At 43.7% G+C, this 22,209-nt stretch overlaps 1 protein-coding gene across 1 annotated transcript; it reads left to right on the forward strand.

The window, feature by feature from the left end:
• Window positions 1-3,780: 3,780 nt before the first annotated feature.
• Window positions 3,781-6,589, forward strand: adra2c (adrenoceptor alpha 2C). The gene has a single exon (XM_035417276.1). The coding sequence runs from the start codon at window positions 4,615-4,617 to the stop codon at window positions 5,893-5,895; it is 1,281 nt and encodes a 426-aa protein (XP_035273167.1). The 5' UTR covers window positions 3,781-4,614; the 3' UTR covers window positions 5,896-6,589.
• Window positions 6,590-22,209: the final 15,620 nt, after the last annotated feature.

Consider the following 22,209-nt stretch of genomic DNA (forward strand, 5'->3'; position numbering starts at 1 on the left):
CCCCCCCCTCCCCTCCCAACCCGAGAGCCGGATTGTCCGGGCCTTTAGGCAGTACGCGATAATATCCTGTAAACCCTGCAGGTCGTTTAGACTCTCGGGGTGACTGTCTACCAGCCACCCACAGAGCACGCACGTCCTGAACACAGAGGTGCTGATTCACCAGGGCTCTGGGCACTGTCGGATAGCATCCTGTTCTTAGCATGAACACAGTTTCACACCGCAAAAAAAAAAACAACAACCCTGCAAGTCATTTAGACTCTCAAGGTGATCGTCTACCGAATTTCTCGAGCAGCAACACACAGAGGAGTCTGGGAAGGAAGCATGTCCTGAACCACAGAGCTGGTGGTGGTGCGGGGGGGGAGAGGGTGCTGGGTGTAGTTTTGGCTCTTGGCTGTTTGGTGCTTGTTTCCCCTAATAAGATCCCAGATGAAATTTCCACACTTAAAAAGACAGACGAACCTGAAGGTTCTGAGGAAAGCAGAAATGATGTAATTTGTAGAGAATCCTGTAATGTGGAGTCATATGCTGGTTCTGAGCAGGGGGCTTTATGGATTTACTGCCAGCACCACCAACAAGATCCATATCAAGCCAAGAGAAAACGCAGGAGAAAACCATCAAATAAATCCACAGGATCATCTATAACAGACCTCACCAACCCTGCTCCTACAGAGCCACGAGGTTTTGCTGGTTTTTACCTTAACCATAAATCACCAAACGAGTTTAGACCCAATAAACCAGGCGATGAGAGTTAACTGTGCGGCCAACCGCTTCCGGTAATCAATGAAAAGCTTGGTTAGCCATGAGAACCAGCAGACCCTGCGGCTTTCCAGGTACAAGTCTGAGGACTGTTAATACACACGACACAGAAGCCTTGATTTATTTCACCGTCACATTATGCTTTGGTATCACAATCACATTCACCACAAGCAATCATTTATACTTCAAGGCAGTTAGTGGATTTTGATGGATAGCGCAGGAGGGTTATAATTACTACCATTTTCAAAATGCCGCCCGTGTTTTTTTTTTTAAACAAAGATATTGATTTTGACCTTGAATTTCCACAGCACGTACAAATGGGTCGAAGTTAACGGTGCTCTGCTGCAGGGGAGATCCAATACACGTTCAGACTTTGCATGCCTCTTTAAAATCCACCCGGAGAAACCGGGAACTTCTCTGCTGTATTATAACAACCGTCTGATTATATGAGAGACGGACAACTCCAGGGTCGATGGATACGGCCTAGGCATATCTGCAGCCCTCCAGCTGCAGGAGGAGCCATGTTTGATTTTCCAGGGATACAAAATGGCGGCGCAGGTACAAAAAACGAACACATGATGGGCATCTTACCGTACAAACTGCATCGAGTGCTGGAATCAGCGAGATGATTATGGGGAAGTGATGAAGCTCCACTCGAGGGGCTTGTGTCTCCACCGCAAGCTTTTTTTTTATCCGTAACGAAGCCGAAGACGCATCAGGGCAATCACATCCAGGTGTACAAAAACTCAGAGGGCGTACGTGGTTAGAACACGGAAGCAGTGCTGCTAGGGGTTCATCAGAGGTGGTCCACTCTACCACAGGGTTCTGTAATTGGAGAGCCTCGGTTTCCATGGTTATCTTATAGCTCCTGACCAGACCCTGTAAATAACAGGGTGGGTATGGTGGCCTATTAAAGTCAATGAGTGCACTCTGGCCATAGTGGCACTGGCTTCTACTGCTCCCCTTTGTTCTATAAGAAACAACAACCTGGTTGTGTAATATCAGTAAAGGTGGTCGCAGTGTAGCATAATGGGTAAGGAACTGGGCTGGTAATCTATCTAAAGGTCACGGGCTTGATTCCTGGGTAGGACATTGCTGTTGTACCCTTGAGCAAGGTACTTAACAGTATGTTTCCAGCTGTATAAATGGATGCAATGTAACTGCTATGTAAAAAGTAGTATAAGTCGCTCTGGATAAGAGTATCTGCTAAATGCCTGCAATGTAATATGTGGTGTTGAGGAAAATGCAGAAGGATAAATCTGGGATGTTCTCACAGCGTCAGAGTAAAAAAGTTCAAATTAAGAGCAAATTAAATGGCTTTGTTAAAACAGAACTGCTGTAGAAGATGAGTTGGTACACATTCAATGTACTTTATGCACTTTAACATGTTCTCTTGTCTGAGTCTTGACCCACCCCCTTATCCCTTATCCCTGCTCTGGTTGTTGAATGAGGTGCGCTTTGTTAGGGTTGGAGTGAAAAAGAACAGGAAGGTAGATCTCCAGGAACAGGGCTGGACAGCCCTGCACAAGCCGCTGGAGATCACTGCAAGAAGGATGCCAGGACCTCAGGCTAAATGCAGTACGTTTGGGCAGGAGCGCAGCGTGAGCCGCTCCTGGTGAGGCCGCTGTCTGTCTCTCGGACACACGCTGAATACCCGAATGTTTTGCCGACGGCTCTGCTTGTTATTCAGGGCGAGCGAATGCCAGCTACACTGCCCAGGGAACCCGGTCAATAAACAGGAAGCTGCTGCAGCGCAACGCCAAGTGGACACCACAGAAGACATAATTATTTATTGTGCTAGTTATGCAACGCATACGTTTTAAAGACCTGCCAATTCAGTTTGTGACCCCTGTAGGGGACATGATCTTAAACTCAAGAACCATGTGGTCTACTATGCCGAAACCAACACATTACATTACATTTCATTCACCTGGCAGACACTTGTATTCATAGCGATGAACAATAAGTGAACACCGAAGGTTATTACAACACCACAAGAGACATTCAATAAAAATAAAAGAAATTTTTTGAAAATACTTCCACTGGAACATGTTTTTTTGTCATCCAAGGCACTTGAGTTATGTCAAAAAAAAATTCTATACTTTAAACTTTTTTCTGCTCTGGATCTCAGGAGGATTTATAAGACAGTGGGGTAAAAAAAATAAATAAATAAAAAACACCATTTCAGTACTGCCACACAATTATTATGTGTCATAATTTACAAACGCTATTATCAATTAGTGACTGATTCCTACCTGCATACCGCTATGAGTTTTCAGTCAACTCACATACATGGCTATGCAAGTTTGATAATGGAAAATGTCACACGATAGCCTACATGATGTAATTTGGCACCTCTGTTGACATAAATCAACAGAGTTGACAATAAATTACATAAATGATGGTGTTCCTTGTTAATTGGCATGTAAACCTATCGCACAAACCTCAGAACAGATTATTAAACTGCTGTAAGTGTTCAGTTGAAGGACCCCTGTGCATAAAATGTACATACATATATTGCTTGTCCTACAGTATAACACGACAGAGGAAAAAACTGGAGCGACATGTAGACTGCTCCTGTGTAGTTTTAGATGTATCCACTGAATGATGTCTGTCTGGGCAGACGGTTCCCCGCATTCATGAATCAATAATAAGCAATATGTACAACATTTACGAAATGTGTGGGTCCGCTTAAAATCGCCACCTCCCGACACACGGCCGTCCACATTTTTGAAACGAGATGCTGTCGATAAACTCGAGGACCTCATCAAAAAACGTGCACCACACTGCTACATGGTGCTTTAGAATTAAATTACATTTGAAACACAGCGTTGGTTAATTTCTTCCTTTCTACCGGGGTTCTGGTTTCATTTAAAATCCGGAGGTTACGCAACATCGCGTAATTGGCAACACAGCACAGGTGCACATTGTGACCGAACAACAGACCTAATCATCATCTTTGGTCACTCTTTTCATATTTGCATGAATACTGATCGGAATGCACCCCGAACGGCGATGTTACAATAGTGACCTCCAGTGTACACTGTGACAACAGGAAAGGAACGATGCGCGGGTCTCGCAGCGCACATGATGCGTCTGATATATAGGTTTACCCGTTTAATATCGATTGCTGAAATAATCAAATTGCATGCCATAAATCATAATGGGCCTTTTGTCATTTCTTACGCGGACAACAACTGTATCTGGCACACAACTTGCACATGAGGTGATTATGATAAAGATAAAACTTGGATGAGAAGAGAAACGTAACATACTCGAGAAGTTGTTTTCAAAAATAACAATAACGGTGACATAATGGTCAACACTTGCCATTACTGGAATGAGAACGACACCTCGTCCGCAGAAAAACGCAGCGGGGCATTACCGTCGTCTCTTTACGCATGCTTTCCCCTTTCCATGTTAGGGGCGGGTCGGAATTGAGTTAGTTTAATGCGAAGAACACGTGGATATTGCGCTGTTGGCAGGACTCTGATGTTCAGCAAGGGCAGTTCGCCGCGAAGCCGAAGCAGTGCGTCGAAACGGGGGAGACGCCGAGGACGCGCGGATTTAAAGACAGTTTAAAAGAAATGACCGGATCGAACGTATGACGGGATGTTTCTTCCGAAGTCATTTCACTTCCACGTTAGTTTGATGAAACGCGCTTCAGCTGATGGACGAAGCAAGGGCTCAAACTGCGATAACGCGCAGGTAAAAGAACGGACAACCCCAGGACCAAAATGAATATCTCCGACAGAAATGTGAAATTGCACGGAGTAGTAGCTACGTCGGGTGACTAACGTTGTAGAATAAACATTTTTGGAATACGTAAAGCGAACGCCCCCCAAAATATCAAACAATATGGATTTCTTAAATTTCTCCAGTGGGATCAACGCTTCGCCCGTAATAAATGTTAATTCCTCGTCTGAGGAAGGTCAGTACTCTCTGGCGACCATCGCAGGACTTGCGGCACTTGTGAGCTTTCTCATTGTGTTCACTATAGTGGGAAACGTCTTGGTTGTCATCGCGGTCCTAACGAGCAGAGCACTGAAACCGCCGCAAAATTTGTTCTTAGTTTCTCTGGCGAGCGCAGACATTCTGGTGGCCACCTTGGTGATGCCGTTTTCCCTGGCCAACGAACTCATGGGTTATTGGTTTTTCGGGAAAGTTTGGTGCGATATATATTTGGCATTAGACGTTTTGTTTTGCACGTCGTCCATCGTGCATCTGTGCGCAATCAGCTTAGACAGATACTGGTCTGTTACACAGGCGGTTGAATACAACCTAAAAAGGACACCCAAACGAGTGAAATGCATGATAGTTGTAGTTTGGCTAATCTCTGCAGTGATATCATTCCCGCCATTAATATCGATGGACAGAAACAACGACGACGCTCTGAACCCCCAGTGCGAGCTGAATGACGATACGTGGTATATCCTCTCCTCCAGCATAGGTTCGTTCTTCGCCCCTTGCGTTATCATGATACTGGTGTACATAAGAATTTACCAAGTGGCCAAAACCAGAACGAGGACAATGTCCGAGAAAAAACAAGGGACCGACGGCTCTTCGCCCGCCGAGAACGGACTGGGTAAGACCAACTCCTGCAAAGTGAACGGCGAGAAGGAGAACGGGCACTGTTCGTCGAAGGAACAGAGACTGGGTGAGGAGGACGAGATAGACCTGGAGGACAGCAGCTCGTCCGAAGGCAAAGGCAAGAAAACGAGGGACCTGAGCTCCAGACGGGACCGGCGGAGCAGCCGAAAGAACAGCTCCCTGTCCAAACATTCCAGTCGGCTGTCCAGAGCTAGCAACAAATCAATGGACCTCTTCTCGTCCAGGCGCAAGAGAAGAAACACGGTCTCCAGGAAGAAGATCTCTCAGGCGAGAGAGAAGCGTTTTACTTTCGTGTTGGCAGTGGTCATGGGAGTCTTCGTGGTCTGCTGGTTCCCGTTTTTCTTCAGTTACAGCCTGTACGGCGTCTGCAGGGAGAGATGCGCTATCCCGGACCCGCTGTTTAAGTTCTTTTTCTGGATTGGCTACTGCAACAGCTCACTCAACCCTGTCATTTACACCATCTTCAACCAGGACTTCCGAAGGGCTTTCCAAAAGATTCTCTGCAAATCATGGAAAAAATCTTTTTAAACGGCTTTTGACAGTCACGGTAACTTGTGTTACAACTTGCTTGCGCTACTGAACAATAAAAGCGAAAAACAAGCAGAAACTAAAATTAAACAAATAAACAATGCATTGAGGGGCGAATGAATTCTACTGATATATTGACCCTGATAATCTAAACACGATCAGTGTAAGTTAAGATATGAAAACGTTCGTTTTAAAGAGTTGTTTTTAACTCTTGTTGATAAACGTGAAGAACCTGCTCTGTTTTACTGTTACAGTCACACATTGTTGCTGTGAATCAGCGAAACATGCTTTACACTGTCTGTATTAAACATGTTTTTTCTGATGAGTTTTGTACGGGCAATGCTAAATATGAAGAGGCGATTTCATATTAACCACCTTTGCACATGTCGCTTTGCTTTTTTGTGACTTGGAAACGCGGTTATGTGTGAGGCTCGTTTCTTTCCCTGACGTGACGACTGTGTGGCCCGGCCCACTGGGTGGCGGATTGTGTCACCTGTCAATCCAGCGCACAAGGCAGCCTACAGCGCGATAAATGTGTCTGAAATGCTCACCGTGCTTGGGGACTGCACATCGATAGCAGGACCGCGAAGAAGGCGGGATCCGAATAGTTATACTTTGTGGTTCGACCTGTTATTTGTGTAGCATATTTATTTATTTTCACTGAACGCCATCTAATAAATATGAAGACAATGTGGTTAGCATTATTTTTTTTTAGCGTATAGCCATCGGCAGGAAACATTTACTTCATCTTCTCCAAGTTACAATGGGTGTCATGTTCGTGAACAGCGCATTCGTGAATACGTTTTGACAACACCGTGGTCTATAGACTATCCTATTTCGTATTAAAATATTTATTTTATACCTACATAGGAAGCTCCACCTACATTCGCACACGAAATCAGACACATTACATTGGAAGCGTCCGCTATTACTTGATGTTGATGGTCATCAGAGGTAGCGTCAGTGTACCGCAGTCTGAAAAGCGATTAACCGAGGCACTGGTTTAAAACGGAGAGGGGGAAATAGTAAAAGGATTATACGCATTATTTTATTTTGCATATGGCAACAAACACAATTCAGCACTTCAGCGTGAGCAAGCAGCGAACAAATTATTAGTGAACATTTAATTAGTATATCACAATATATGTTAAAAAAAGAACATACTGAACGCATTTACAGTATATGAGTTCAGTTATGAGGCGAAGTTAATTCACTTCACTGGTCTTATGTCAGTTACCCAAGCTCAGAGGAGCACAAGCAAGTGCAGCAGCAGTTCACATTATGCAAAATGTCTTTATTCTAAATTTCAGAGTGTAGTTTAGGCTATACTATGCAAAATGAAGTCATTCTCACAAAGTTTTACAAAATTGTTCGACTGGAAGTTAAAAAGAAGAGAGCTATTTCTACCGTGTTTTTAAAATTTATTTATTAATGCATTTATTTATTAACACTTGTTTACTTTGTTACTCTGTCAATGAAAATGAGGGTTGAACGTCAACGTCACAACAATCATAATATTTCATATTTTTTTCTGTTGAATGCATTTGTTTACAGACCTAGCTTTATGGTTTAATTATACAGTAGTATACAGTAGGCCAGGGGAGCTGGACTTCAGTCCCGCACTGATGCAGGATCTGCTGGTCTTTGGTGTTTCAGCACTTAAATGATGAAGTCACTGATTGTTTAAAGAGTCCAAACGTCTTCTTTTCCAAGGCCCTAAATTGAGCCACAGATGGACAGAAACCATTATATTTGCATATTTACAAAGCTTAGCTGCTTCCCAACTCGGGATTGTTGAATAATTGCAATGTGTAACTGTCAGTTTTGTCTAAGGTTTACCACTGCAACTTATATTTTTATTGCTTAAATTTCCATATATTTGCATTATGATTAGTCTATTTTTTAATGCATAACCATGGGCATGCATGAAGGAACCTCCCATTTTAGGACTCGCTCCATTATGTAGAAGAAGAAAAAAATCCATGGATTCTTTAACATGAGCACCTTACTTTTTCCCCCCCGAAGGATTGGACAAGCAAAATGAACCTGCCATTCTAGCATCCAGTGTTTGGAAAGAGGTGGTTTCACTGTGCTTGTGTCAGCCGAGGAACTCATTAGCAGATGATGCAATGGCAGGGTTGCTGAAAAACACAACTTCCCATGCTCCAAGAAGACAAGCAGCAGGACACTGAAGGTAATTTTGAGCCAACATGGTGGTCTGTGAGCCAACATGGAGACCTGAAAAACACAACTGGTCTGTGAGCCAACATGGCGACCTGTGTCCTGCTAGGCGGTACAGGTGCCGCATACTAGTAGCAACAAAACCGAGCGGAAAAGAACCACCACATGAAGACTGCTTTAGCAACTCTGTACAAGACGTTCAACATTTGTTATTTGCCTAATCATATATCAGTTGAAAATAGACTGTGGTGTGAGGAATTTATTTGGTTGCAAAAGGGTTAAATGCTATCCATCTGCTGTCTTGGCAATACAGAGCCAGGCAAAATGTTGCCATCAAATTACAGTTCCCTACATTGTAGATACACTGTTCAGAGTGATTAAAATCCTGTGAGCGATGTATTCATAAAAAAGTGTGTGTGTGTGTGTGTGTGTGTGTCCAAGTGTGTGTGTACGGGTGTGTGTGTGCGTGCACATGCGTGAATGTGTGTGCATGCATGTGTGAGTGCGTGTGCGCTCGCGAGTGTGTGTGTGTGTACATGTATGTGTGAGAGTGAGTGTGTGTGTCTGGGTGTGTGTTTGACTACTTCCCTTAAGTGTTTTCCAGTGTAATTCTATTGCTAATCATCCTCAGAGGAGGAGGAGGGCTATCTAACAAATGTTTTGGATTCATTTGGATTTCCCTTTAGCCCTAGTATCCGCATCCTGAGCACAGGCAGACGTGCACGGAGGTGCTGTGGGTCTGGTACACGAGAGAGCCTTCTAGATGTCTCATTTCTACATTTAAACACGATATCTAAACACTGATATCCAAGCACGATATCTAAGCGTTGATATCCAAACACAATGTCTAAACATTGATATCCAAACACAATATCCAAGCGCTGATATCCAAGCACAATATCTAAGCATTGATATCCAAGCACAATGTCTAAGCACCAAAGTTGTTCCAAAGTTAAATTTAGGCCTCCAATGGATCTGTCCTTTCTTTAGACCACTGCAGTGATGTGACAAGACACTCCTTTGCTTACAAATGCTGGTTTAATATGTCCCTTGGGTATATCCAAATATACCAGTATTATTATGTCAATCATATGTTTTTATATTTGCTCATAATTTCTTTTTGAGTATGATTTAAAAAATAATTTTTCAGGGTTTTAGGCATTTTAGAACCATGAAAGAAAATATAAATTCCCCAAACATTTACAGCATTAAGTCATTAATTAAAAGATGCAATCTTTCGGATGCAATTAAATGCAATTAAAAACTTGCAATCACGAGCCATTTGTAAATGAATATCACAGTAAGCATTTACTTTTTTTGAAAACCCAACCTGTAATTGATTCTTTTTGATAAATTGTTCCTTGTTTATCGCGAACACAAGCAACCGAGTACGTATCCTCGTTCAGCTTCCTGCCATTCCTCCGTTCTGCAGGTGTCGATAAGCGGTTATCATCGCCTTTTCCGTAATCCCTCTGTTAACAATACTGCACGCGCTTTTACATTCTACAAATCTGTTTGAAAAACGCCGTTCGAATGACTAGGTGGCGCTTGCAATCCGAACACACAGGCCTGCCGTCATATCCGCGCTTCCAGTGCGCTAATTCCATTTGTTGTTCGTGTATGGTCTAATCCTTTATGTACGGCTGTACTGGAAGGTGAAACACGGGTTTATATTATATTACACCTACGTCATTATCAAATCGTGCAAAACACTTTTTTACTGTCTTTATGTTTTGGTGCATAGCCTACTCATTTAGACACTCGCCAAACGGCATTGTGACCAACCTGTTGAACTTGAGGGGCGTGCACGTGCCTGCTGCGTGCCTGAATAAAACGTATGCGCTGTATCTACCACTCTGTCCTTTATGTCCGCATTTTGCTTCAAAGCATGACTGTCACTACTGTTAAACAAGCACATCAAAAAAACTCGGGCAGGATGACCTGTGCGCTATCTCTGTAACACGCACCTGCATTTATAGTCGCAGTTTTCCACTTTACCACAATCGGCAATGCATCCTGTGAATTTAAAGTCTAATTTAGCAATCTGCAGTGCACATATTTGTTTCAGAGCAAACAGCGGCTCCTACTGGTAACTCCCTGCTCCTGCACGGTCCCAGGGGGTCTAATTACCACCCAAAACACAACTCTGCTTCGATTCAGGTATTTGACACCACAAGGCCACAGGGTGCTTAGCCACTGTCCACGCCACTGGCAAAGCAGCAACCCTGTCCTTATCAGAGCTCACAGTTACCACTGCATTAAATATCCGAGGTTTGAATTATTTACAATGTCCACACAAAAAACTACGTTCGAGCGGAATATCTCGGGCACACTGCTGCGCGACGACTCGAAGAACGTATGACTTGTAAATCACGTGACAGGAAACGCAGGCTGGACACAGGCCCGTTTCAGGAAATCAGGCTTTCAATGCCTGTGTCAACAATTAGCAGAAGTGTAGGACAGAAAATCCTCCATCACTTACGAAACAATTGTACAAATTGTACCAGTGTGCCTTTAAGGGTCTTTTACTTAGGAAAAGAGCTCGAGGGGTCTCACAGATGTGTTTGCAGTAGTCCTCATTAAAAGTCTGATAACTAATATGAAAAATACAAGGGGGGAAAAACACAGTACATAACCTTCAAAATTCTGCCTCTGTTCTCGTCCCTGCACAGCAGTTTTATTATTATTATTATTATTATTATTATTATTATTATTTGGCAGTTGTGCCTTCTGTGGTTCAGGCAGGGTGGTTAAGAGTCTAAGACCAACAGGCACCAGCTCTGCGTACCTCCTTGTGATGGGATCTGCATGACGGGGTCTATGCAGTAAGTCCATCTCGGATATACAGGTGAGGTGAGGTGAGGTGACATCAGGGGTGATAAGGGTTCCTAGAACGTGGATGGAGCATGGATGGGGCACCAGCACCCCCCCATCCCATCCCCCCCCCCCCCCCCCCCCCCCCCCCCCGCCTTCCCGCTCTTCACGAATACTGCAGTACTCTGGGAAACGGCCGGGTCAGCTGGTCTCGGTCCACTGGCAGTGCAGACTAATTCAATCTGACGGGAACCTTCCCTCAATGGAGAGTACAACTGTTACCCCGCGTAAAAGCCCGCCCTTATTCGCTGACCCCTGTCCCCCCAGTGCTGTGATGTTATTCGCCAGGAGACAGAATTGCCAGTTATCGCTGCCTTTCGTTCCTTGACAGCATATTCATAATAATATTCATAACTCCATCTCCGGGGGGCCGCGCACTTGCAGTCTCAACTGCGAGCGTCAAATGGGCTCGTATGCCGGATCGCATTATAGCCGTTTGTTCTCACGGTGATTGTTTGTGTCTCTGCCAAACTCTGTCGGATCTTCCTCTTACTTCTGTCGAGCTTAAAAAGGGCTTTTGTGCTTTTGGTCCCAGATATGCTAAGCCCGAGAAAAAAAACCAAAAAAAAAAAACTGTGAAAGCGCAGACTGCTGCGATTACGGTTTTATCAACCTGTCAGGCACAGCTGACAGATTATAGGAAGCCATTTTTCTCAGCAAATAGAAGGTGTCAGCTGACCTCTCCTGGAAATACGTGCTGTTGAACAAAATAGGAAGCGACACATCTATCTCTCAGATATAATTACTCTAGCTTGGCAGCAGGCAGCACTGACGGAATTCTACGGAGAGATTCCAATCGAATACCTTTAAGCAGGTGAGAAATGAATACCGCACAAGGGTGGCTCTCCCAGGTAATTCATAACATCCCCAGAATATTTCTGCAATGTTCATTGGATAACACAGAGAATACTGATCCTCTAAAACCCATCTAAAAGCCATTTTAAAACCAATTTCATCCCCCTGATACCCCTTTAATTTCACATATTTGTTTAATTTCAAATCGCTTGTGACTTTTTTTTTTGTTCTCTCAGTGTACTGATCCACCTACTCTAGAAGTTTAGGAAATTTTCCAACTTACTGCTTTTTATTATTAGCATTCTTATCAGACGTCTACCTTTTGTCCTAACGTGCCATCATAAAACACGAAAAGAACAAGCAATGCATCAGTATTGATGATCAAGCCATATTTAATTGTCAGGCCAGGAAGTATGAAGCGGATTGGCTGAGCCAGCGTATGAGAGACAAGCAAATAAAGTCTGACGATGATGTCGATCAGGGGTTCTATTTTGGATGGGCACGGTGAAACAATAGGCCCTTTCCCGCACGGACGCACTCAGGTTTCCATGGTTCCTGGGGGCGAAACGTCTCCCAGGGAATTCCGAGGACCAATCAGCTCTGCAGTTCCACCGGGTGAAGATGAAATCCAGAATAATGGAACCTCAGCCACCAGCTGGCAGCAGTCATTAGCACTGAGAAGAGGGGTGAGATGATCTAAGAACAGGTGTGGAGACAGGTGTCAGGTATAACCTGAGCTCTCACAGAGGACACACCTGAGACACAGAGGGCCTCTGTGTGGTCAGAGCTGTCAGGAGTCCTGCCTTTGCCGACAGTTTATTGATTACCTATTTCCTTATTGATTGATTGATTGATTGATTTGCGTATTGATTAGCTATTCGCTTATTGATTGAATTAGTGAGCGGCCATTTTACAATTAGAAACAGCAAAATGGACACTACATGAAAGTTTATACAACAGCAGTAGTATATGTACATATATTTGCACTGAGTTCAATGGACGGTGTGTATTAATGGATCTGTATGAGGGTATGAAAAGTGTGAATAGCGCGTAGCATTGCCATTGTTAGAATGTGCAGCAGGCTCTGAATTGGGGCTCTTTATAAATAGCTGCGAGCTCTTGACGGACTGTGATAAATTTCGGGTAAATGTGCTCCTCACGCCGTGACTCCGTGGCTGTGCTTGCTGAATGATTCATCTCAGATTCAAAGCCTTTATCCAGATATATATTGTGAGCGATTCATCCAAAGTTCACAGACATTATAAGCGCACGGTGATGGATTTATCGCAGTTTCACAGGCGTTCTGGGTGTTCTACGACAGATCCGTCTCATATCCACAGGCTTTATCGGCATACCAACCCTGTTCCTGGAGATCTACCGTCCTGCAGGTTTTCAATCAACCCTAACAAAAGCACACCTCATTCAACAGCTAGAGCAGGGCTGCCCAACCCTGTTCCTGGAGATCTACCGTCCTGTAGGTTTTCACTGCAACCCCAACAAAAGCTAATGAGTAGAAACAAGTGTGCTTTGTTAGGGTTGGAGTGAAAACCTACAGGGCGGGAGATCTCTAGGAACAGGTTGGGCAACCACTGGTACACTGCAATTTATTCATCTCAGATTCACAGATGTTATACGTGTACTGTGACTGATTAATCTAAAATTCACAGGCCGCCAGTTTCTACTGAATGCACGGTTAATCTCAAGCTATATCAGCTTATGCTGAATATGTTATTAATTTCAAATTCACCGGCTTTATCGGTTTACGATGAGTTCGCAATTAATCTCAGATACGCAAACTTCATCAGTTCACGCTGAATATATGATTCATCTTAGACTTACAGGCACATACATCAGCGTGTTCATATGGATCACTGCCATACAGACGCTGCAGAAATGAAATGCCTGACATTTCAGTCCATTTCAGCTCCTGTGGACTGTGGCAGGTATGTCAATACTGTATGCTCTGGCTCTGTACAGCCTATGCTGGCAATGATGAAGAATGAACAGCACATCTTCGTGCACATCAGTGTTTCTTAAACGATGGGTCAGGACCTAAAATGGCTCCCATGTACAGGGCTGCCGGGTAAAATTATTGCCAGTAAATAATACAATAATATAATTTTGTCAGGGGGCCCCTATGCAGTAAAATGTCTGGGCAGTTTTAAATCGACTCTTACCTGGTCCCGCTCTGGTCCAGAGTGGGACAACACTGTATGCACTCTGAGAGTTTCATTAACATATTCAAATATTTTGAAGCCCTTTTGCCAGACCGTTGACTTTTCCTCCCTCAACATTTTGTACTCGCATCAGTGACAGACCGGGGCTTAATCAAAGAGAGATCGCTGTGGGAGTAACAATTTCCTCCGTGTGCAGTACTGTACTATGCTTCTGGAGACCACGCACATTCTGTACACAAAACTTCCTTCCTCATCACGTTTTTGAAGGTGGCCCAGCCTATATTTGTACTAACGCATCAAGCTAATAACTCAAGCAGGTTGTGTCATAGGGGACATGCATGACTGCGCATGTTTATTCAATCATTTCTGAGCGTATCAGAGGAAAAACGGTGAAGGAACAAGTGATCCATCTTTTATTTATTTATATATTTATTTCCCCGCTAATTTCAACAGTCAATTAAACGGCAAGAATTGGGGTGTCACTGCTGCCATTAGTCATCCTGGACAGCTCCTCGGGTTAGCTCTCTCAATAATGTGGTTAAGAAAAAGTCAAAAGAGCAGAAAAGTGGAACCCGGTGATTAATGGCCGACCGGATGGAAAAACTCGCCTCGGTTATTGATTTCTGATCGGAGCGGAAGGGGCTGGGTGATTCTTGGTATTGATCACGGCCAGCATCTGGGTTGCCGGTAAAGTAAAGCCGCTATTGGGTGGAGCATTGCTTATAATGAGGCATTCCTGGCCCTTGTTGAACTGTGCAAAAGAAAAAACGCCTTTCCCTCGGCAGGGTGTTAAAAGTTAAACCAGAACTCGTGAAGGAAAGGTACTGTAAGGACAGTTAGCTGATGTGCTTTTCTGCAGTGCAAATGGGCACTAAAGAATACAACATGAATGGCTTTTTCAAGAAATGTTCTGTCCCTCTCCACCTCAGCTAACGTGTGGTGAGCGTTCTGGCGCAAAACGGCTGCCGTGCATCACCCAGGTGGGTGCTACACGTTGGCGGTGGGTTAGCTGAGTTCCCACTCATTACTCTAAAGCACTTTGAGCGTTCGGAAGAGTGCTATATAAATGCAATGATTCATTCATTCATTCATTCAAGAAATGGAGGTTTCACAGGTGAACAGCCACTCCACTCCTTGTAGATACATGAATTTAAAAAAAAGATTAAAGGAGGAAAAAAAAAAAAAAACAGGCATTTCTGCTGAAGCAAAGGGGTTGTATTCTGTAGCCTCTCTGGTCACGGTTGACCTGACCGCAGTCATGTGACCAGTGAGTGTGTCATGTGACCTCAGTGTTGAGTTTTGGGGGTTCAGTAGAGCACGGCCAGGCGATGCTCAGACTGGCACCGCGCAGCTCAGTCACATGACCTCCCCAGATTCAGCGCGCTTTATCACTGATAGACTGTTATTCTGTGACTGGATCAGAGGGGTATAGCAAACAGTTAATACACCTGCACTTACTTGTAAAACTGTGGTGGAAAAAAAGACAACCCACTCACAGTTTGCTTTTAGCAAATGCATTTATTTTGACAATGATTTAAGGAAACATTTGTAAAAAAAGCTCGTATCCTGACACTGTCTTTTGTGCATTGAACCCTGGGGAGTTTAGCACAGAGGAGTTGTTTGTTTGCCTGCATTTATCTTTAAAAAAAACAAAAAACACCACTGTGGGTTTTAGGCAATACCGTTTATTAGATATTGATTACAGGCATCATTTAACTGAGAAATAAAAAACTCGAAATGAAAGTCTTTGGAAAGAAAAATTGAAGTGAACACGTGTCCTTGATTCAACCATTAGTGCGATTTTACAAGATTGGTTAAAAAAAAAAACCCAAAAAAACAAAAACATCACCATGACCACCATTTCGATGGTGTTGTGAAATATTAGGAATATTAGGATGATCGGCTTTCTACAGAGCTGGTCTTGTAACCTAAAGGTCAAAGGTTCGATTCCCGGTTGGGACACTGCCATTGTACCCTTGAGCAAGGTACTTAACCTGACTTGCTTCAGTATATATCCGGCTGTATAAATGGATGCAATGTAAATGCTGTGTAAAGAGGCTGTGTAGGTCGCTCAGGATAAGAGTGTCTGCTAAACGCCTGTAATGTAATGTAATAAAAAGAAAGGGAGTAATTATACAGCGAACGTACTGAGATCGAGGCGGTGCTTTGAGTTTCCTAGTATATAATGTGTCGTGTGCTATAATTCATAACCTGCTGTTTCAGAAACGCATTTGCGTTTTAATATTAATTTTATAGTAACGACACCGGAGGGAAAGTGCCGCCAAGGACAACGATGGCTCAGGCATCTGTTCCCCCTGGCAACAGTTATTTCCGACAAATGAAATATCTGTTTGGGAGTGACATCACCACAATGCATCAATAAAAAAAGGTATAGCTTGATATACGATATCTTTTGTTCTTGCCATTTCCATCGCGTGCACCTACACACACGCCTAAATGGCAGATGGTTCTAGAATGCCGAGAAATGGAACAGAAACCCTCCTCCCCCATTTTTTCCCTTTGTCTGGCTGTTACGGCTTTGACTGTCAGGTTTCACACCAACTTGCAGCCCCTTGACAAATGCCCGACACGTTCAAAATGGCGTTCGATTTGCACCCAGGAAGCCGGTTATGGACCGATTCTGTTCCATTCTGGACAGTAGGCATCCATCTCAAAGATAACACCTTTATTTGAGACGCATCCAAAGACCCATTAAAAAAAAAAGACAAAACAACTTCCCAAGGAACCTCACACACCTAAAGTCAGTTCCGTTCTCCAAATATTCACCAAACGTGTGTGTTGATGTCAAAATGTATTAGAAAAACAAATCCACTATTTTTAAGGTCATTGTTACATTTTCATGTGAAAAGAATAATAAAAAGCAATACTTCATTCTATTACCAACAGATTCCAAAATTAGCAGCATGTAGCTTTACTGCAAAATAACAGCATTGCCATGACCCAAGAGACAAGGAAATAGATTTTAAATTTTTTTTAACTGTAATTCTTCTGTTCTTTGGATCTGGCAGCTCAATCCCCCATTTACACAAACTTCAGTGAACTCATTCCTAGCATGCACCTTTGCATGCTGGGGACTGTAGTTGAATCAGGAAGCCGTACTGTGTCAGTACTACACCACACTGGGCAGCACAGGTGACACTTAACAAACGTGAAAACAGATGATGTCACGCTCACTGCTGCTCGACTACAGTAACTGTTGCATTGCAAAGTGCCGAACGGCACAACAGAAAGGGCTTTTAAAAAAAAAAAAAAAAAGGAGGAAGATGAGATAATTTCTCGTTTAGTTTTGATGAAGGAAGCAGCCGATAATTCCCTAGGAGCACGCACGCTTCGCCATCCTATTTTTACACCAGATCTCATTTGCGATGTAACTGCGGAGTGGATTAATCTATTGTGTGGCTGTACGTTTCCCCTGGTTCATTGTTAACACAGGGGCTTTAACCCACCCCACACACACACACACACACACACACACACCTTCCACTTCCTCCAGGCATTTAAGAAGCCGCTGGAAAATAGAACTCTCTGGAACCGTTTATGTGCAACTGGAGGTAACTGGCAGAGAGAGAAGAGGGGAAAAAAAAAAAAAAACACCTTGAGTGTTGCATTGTTGGGATCTTACCACGGCTCGTTGCCCCGGTGATAGGTAATGCTTTGTCACTAGAATTAACACGTGGAACGGAAGGCAGAAGAGAAGGCCTTTTATCGGATGAGGGGAGTATAGGGTGTATAGGAGGAAGATGTGTAAGAAGGAAATGGGATTTGGAGCGGAGGAAGGGGAGGAGAGGCATGTTCTCCTAGATGGGGCTTCAGTCTCTCTCTCTCTCTATATATATATATATACATATATATCGCTCATATCTGTATATATATATATATATATATATATATATATATATATATCAGTCATAACTATGTAACTGCAGTGTGGATTAATCTATACATGTCCATTTACATAGTCTGTTAAATTGCTTTGCCATGTAAATAGAATCAGGAGGTAGAATGTTCACACTGCTTCATAATGTACAGACTAGATTAGAGAGCCATCTTCTATATCTATTTTTTGAGACTCACAGAAATGTGGTATTTTTTCTCCCTTTTCTTTTCATGTTTGGTATGCTGAAAAACCAAATCTCAAAATGACATAAATTGTGCCTGAATCCTGTGTTTTCACAGCACTTCAACCAAATGTTTGCAGGGCAGTAATTCCTCTTCACTGGACAACGGGGGAAGGGAAACTAGAACAATGACGCTGAAATGAGACCATTTTGCTTAATTTAATTACACGGCATTAATTTAGCAGATGCTCTTATCCAGAGAGACTTACAATGTGAGTGAGCATAAGTGGATTCACTTGATTAAAACAAGCAATAGTGACAGAGCTGGATAATTAATACACTCAAATATTTTAGGAGAGTGACTTCCACAGCTTACATCCATCCATCCATCCATCCATCCATCCATCCATCCATCCATTCATTATCTATACCCGCTTATTCCTGGTCAGGGTTGTGGTGGGAGGTGCTGCAGCCTATCCCAGGGTGCATTGGGTGAGAGGCGAGAATACACCCAGGACAGGTCGGAAATCTATCGCAGGACACACACACCACTCGCTCACACACTCGTACCTGTGGCCAATTTAGAGTCTCTGATTAGAGTCTCCTAACACGCGTGTCTTTGGGCTGCGGGAGGAAGCCGGAATACCCGGCGGAAACCCACGCGGACACGGGGAGGAACATGCAAACTCCACACAGAAAGTCCCAGGCCGGGATTTGAACCCACAACCTTCTTGCTACACCACCGTGTCTGTTCTTATTCTAACCATGCTTTTTATTCTATGGACAGGGCCCTTTGGGACCAACGGTTTCTGCTAAGCTCACATTCCTATTGGGTTCCTCAATCAATTTTAGCTTCCCGTAGGAAGAGTCTACAACCTGCAAATAAAACTCCCGGCCAGCGTGTTACTACACTGCACAATGATGCTTCACTTTTTCACCTGGGCAACTGAACAACAGAAACACATCTGTGTGAATACGCATAAGTGATACGCCTTTCATATTTCATTTTTCGCTACCTACATATAGGCAATTCAAACAGTCAACAATTTATTAATTCAGTTGCAATGTTATGCAGGAATGTCAATGCAGTGTAATGTGCAACGAGGGCATTCATTTCACGAACATAAGTTTCATTTCAAAAGCACAGCTGGAGTTAAACCATATGGAAAATCAGGACAAGGCTCCAAACAGAGGGGTCCTGAGCCCATAATCAGAACAATATGCTTCATCACTGTTGGTTGAACCGTCACAGACATAATGGGTTTAAACAACCCAGCCCATTTTTTCCCTGATTCTCTATCAAATGCAAAGGACATAATATGCGTTCATGAAAACACATCAACCTGGCGAATAAAATACAACCTGAACATTAAACACATTTGAAATAAAATGTCCCTTTCGGTTCGGGACATGTTATCACAGTATTCAAATAAGAAATTTAAATGAGTATTTTAAGTAGCTTAATTGCTCACACAAACAGGAGCCGGGGGTTTAAGATTATATAAACAGTATGTTCTATGCTAACACAGCAAGGGAGTGCAGTTCCCTAGACTCCGTAGACTTTTACAGTCCAAACGTGCACACATTTGCAGTTCACTCTAATTATTTTGCATAGCATTAACATTTATAGTGAAATCGGGAAAAGAGACACAGTCCGATCTTAGTTTCTTAGAGCTGGAAATGATTGCAAGCTCTATCAGAGGATAACCTCGCATCAGTCACACGATCATCCGCTAAAGGCGATCCAAGGGGCTCGGCCAATTAGAGGGAAGACGCGGGACGTCTCAGCCCCCAGTCCGCCCCCCCCAGCCAGCCCCGGTACACATGACAGATCTGAGACATTGAGCTGAATGCTAAAAGCCGGTCAGCTCTCAGGACCATTAGCTGAATAAACTATGATAAAAAATAAAAAAAATAAAAAATTGAAATCGATTACACTCTTGTTTTTTTTTTTTTTTTTTTTTTTTTTTTAAAACATTGTTATTCTAAAAATAATGAAATGATTTTATATGTTCTTCTACTAATGACAAAATAGATCTGAATGCATAATTTTTTTAAATAAAAAAAATTACGGAAAAAAAAGCAGCCTTTCAGATCCTAATAGTAAAATGTCACTAAAGATGTACAAAGTAGCTTTCCAGAGAAGAATCACCAATTGGAGCATGTGTATAGTAAAATGTCCAGGGTTAGCTCAGCCCTAACAGAGTGCATATGGTCCCATTCTGTGCCAGAGCGGTAACACACGTACTCCGCAGGAGTTGATTTAACACCGGACATTTTACTGTGCGTATCAGTCAGGCTATCAACCCTCGCCAGCAAACCGTAAAAAGGAAAATCCATTTCAAATAAAAACAGATTGCGCCCATATTTCAGCCTGAACCCTAACAAGAGAAGCGCAGCTCAGACAGGCTCTGTATGTGCACCTCAGACAGGCTCTGTATGTGCACCGTGTGGAGCCGACGGTGCCGTCAGCCCCGTCTGTGTTTATTTCAGCGCAGAACCTTACGTTGGACCTCTACAATCCAATCCGGTGGGCCTTTACAGCCTGATTAATTCTCGTCTCATTCCGAATGCGTCAGTTTACAATGTCCGTGGCTACGTGTAGCCATGGAGACGGCTCTTGCCCAAGTTCTAGAAAACAGAACAGCTCCCCCCCCCATGCATATGAGGCCGATCAGTCAGGTTTAATGTCTTGTTTTGTTTTATGAATTGGGGGGGCGAGGAAGAGCCGGGGGCCACTTTCCACTCAGACAAACGATGGACCCCCCCCCCCCCCCCCTCGAAAATCCGATCCAAACCTGGTTTTGCCCTCGCCCCAATCAAATCAAACAGGTTCTTAAAAAGAGTAATGAGGCATTTTCCAAAGCACCGATGTTCAACAATTTCGGAAAAACCTCTGGGGTGGTTTGGCAATTGTTGATCGAGTTAACAACGCTTAATTTCCCCAGCTTTGAAAAGTCAGCCGTTGTGAATAAGGTAAATATCGATCCGGGGGAGGGCAGGTGATGGAGAGAAGGAGAGAAGAGGCTGATTCATTGCAATGCTTCATCGTCAACACTGTGCAAACAGCAGCAGCTTAAAAAAACAAACAATAGCGCTGACTTCAGAAACGCCCATATTCTTTTCTACGACATGACTGGGTATAGTATGCATGTAGCAGTTAACAGTTCAAATCCATGGGGTCATCACTGTCACAGAAATTCGAGAACTGTTATACTGAGTGAGAAAAAAATTCAGTCATACTTTCCCAAAGGGGAAACACAATGTCAACAGCATATAAATTACTGTACGTTTTTCAGAAACAATAACAAAAAAGTCTCTGCAAACAGGTATGACTGGCTGGTCTATGAGGTTAAGATCCCATAGCACGGAGAGGAAGAAGAGGGTGAGGCCACCCCAAATTTAAACTATTTTAAAACAGGCTTCTTCTTCCTTCTCCTCTTCCTCCTCCCCCCTCCTCCCCCTCCTCCTCTTCCTCCTCATCCTTCTCCTTCTCTCCAGCCTTCAGACCAAGGCCACTAGCAGGGGTCCCCCTGGAAATCATTTTGGAACTTACTGGAAAAAGGTAATGTAAAGGTTAAGGTTCTGTAACCAAGAAACTCCAGCCCACAGAAGAATCAACTAAACTGTTCTTGAGTGCAAGATGGTGCCGTGTCTACATGTGACCAAAGGACGCTGGCTTTTTAGTGGTGGGGGAGAATGAAAAGCTCCCTCCCGGGGCAATGACACAGATAATGGTTGCAGAAAGTATAATACTGGGCACAAAAAAGCACGGTGATTTGACCATTTAGGCACAAAAGGAATTGAAACCACTACCCTTGCCTAAATGGCTTTTTAAAAAATCCATTTCTGTTCCAATGAACAGCTTCTTACTCATGAGAAACAATGAAAAAAGCACTCTCGAACAAATAAATTCACAGAAAAAAAACGTCAGAAACGATTTTGTTTTTTAAAAACCCTGGAACCGGCGCACTGGCACCCGGTGAGGCGGGCGGGGCGGTTAAATTCGGCCCTGCGAGCGGTCCCGTGTCTCAGAGGGGCCCGTTCAGCAGTGCGCCAGACGGGCGCTGCCCTGTGACAGACGCGCAGGGGCACGCCAGGGGCGCGCTGTAGAGTCCCCGCTGGACCGCGGCGGGATGGCGGGATCACACCGCCAGGGCTGGAGCTTGGCCTTGCGTAACCGTGGCCAGTGGAGCAGCCAGGTGGCG

Source organism: Anguilla anguilla, chromosome 5 (genome assembly GCF_013347855.1).
Source record: "Anguilla anguilla isolate fAngAng1 chromosome 5, fAngAng1.pri, whole genome shotgun sequence".
NCBI classification, from domain to species: Eukaryota; Metazoa; Chordata; class Actinopteri; order Anguilliformes; family Anguillidae; genus Anguilla; species Anguilla anguilla.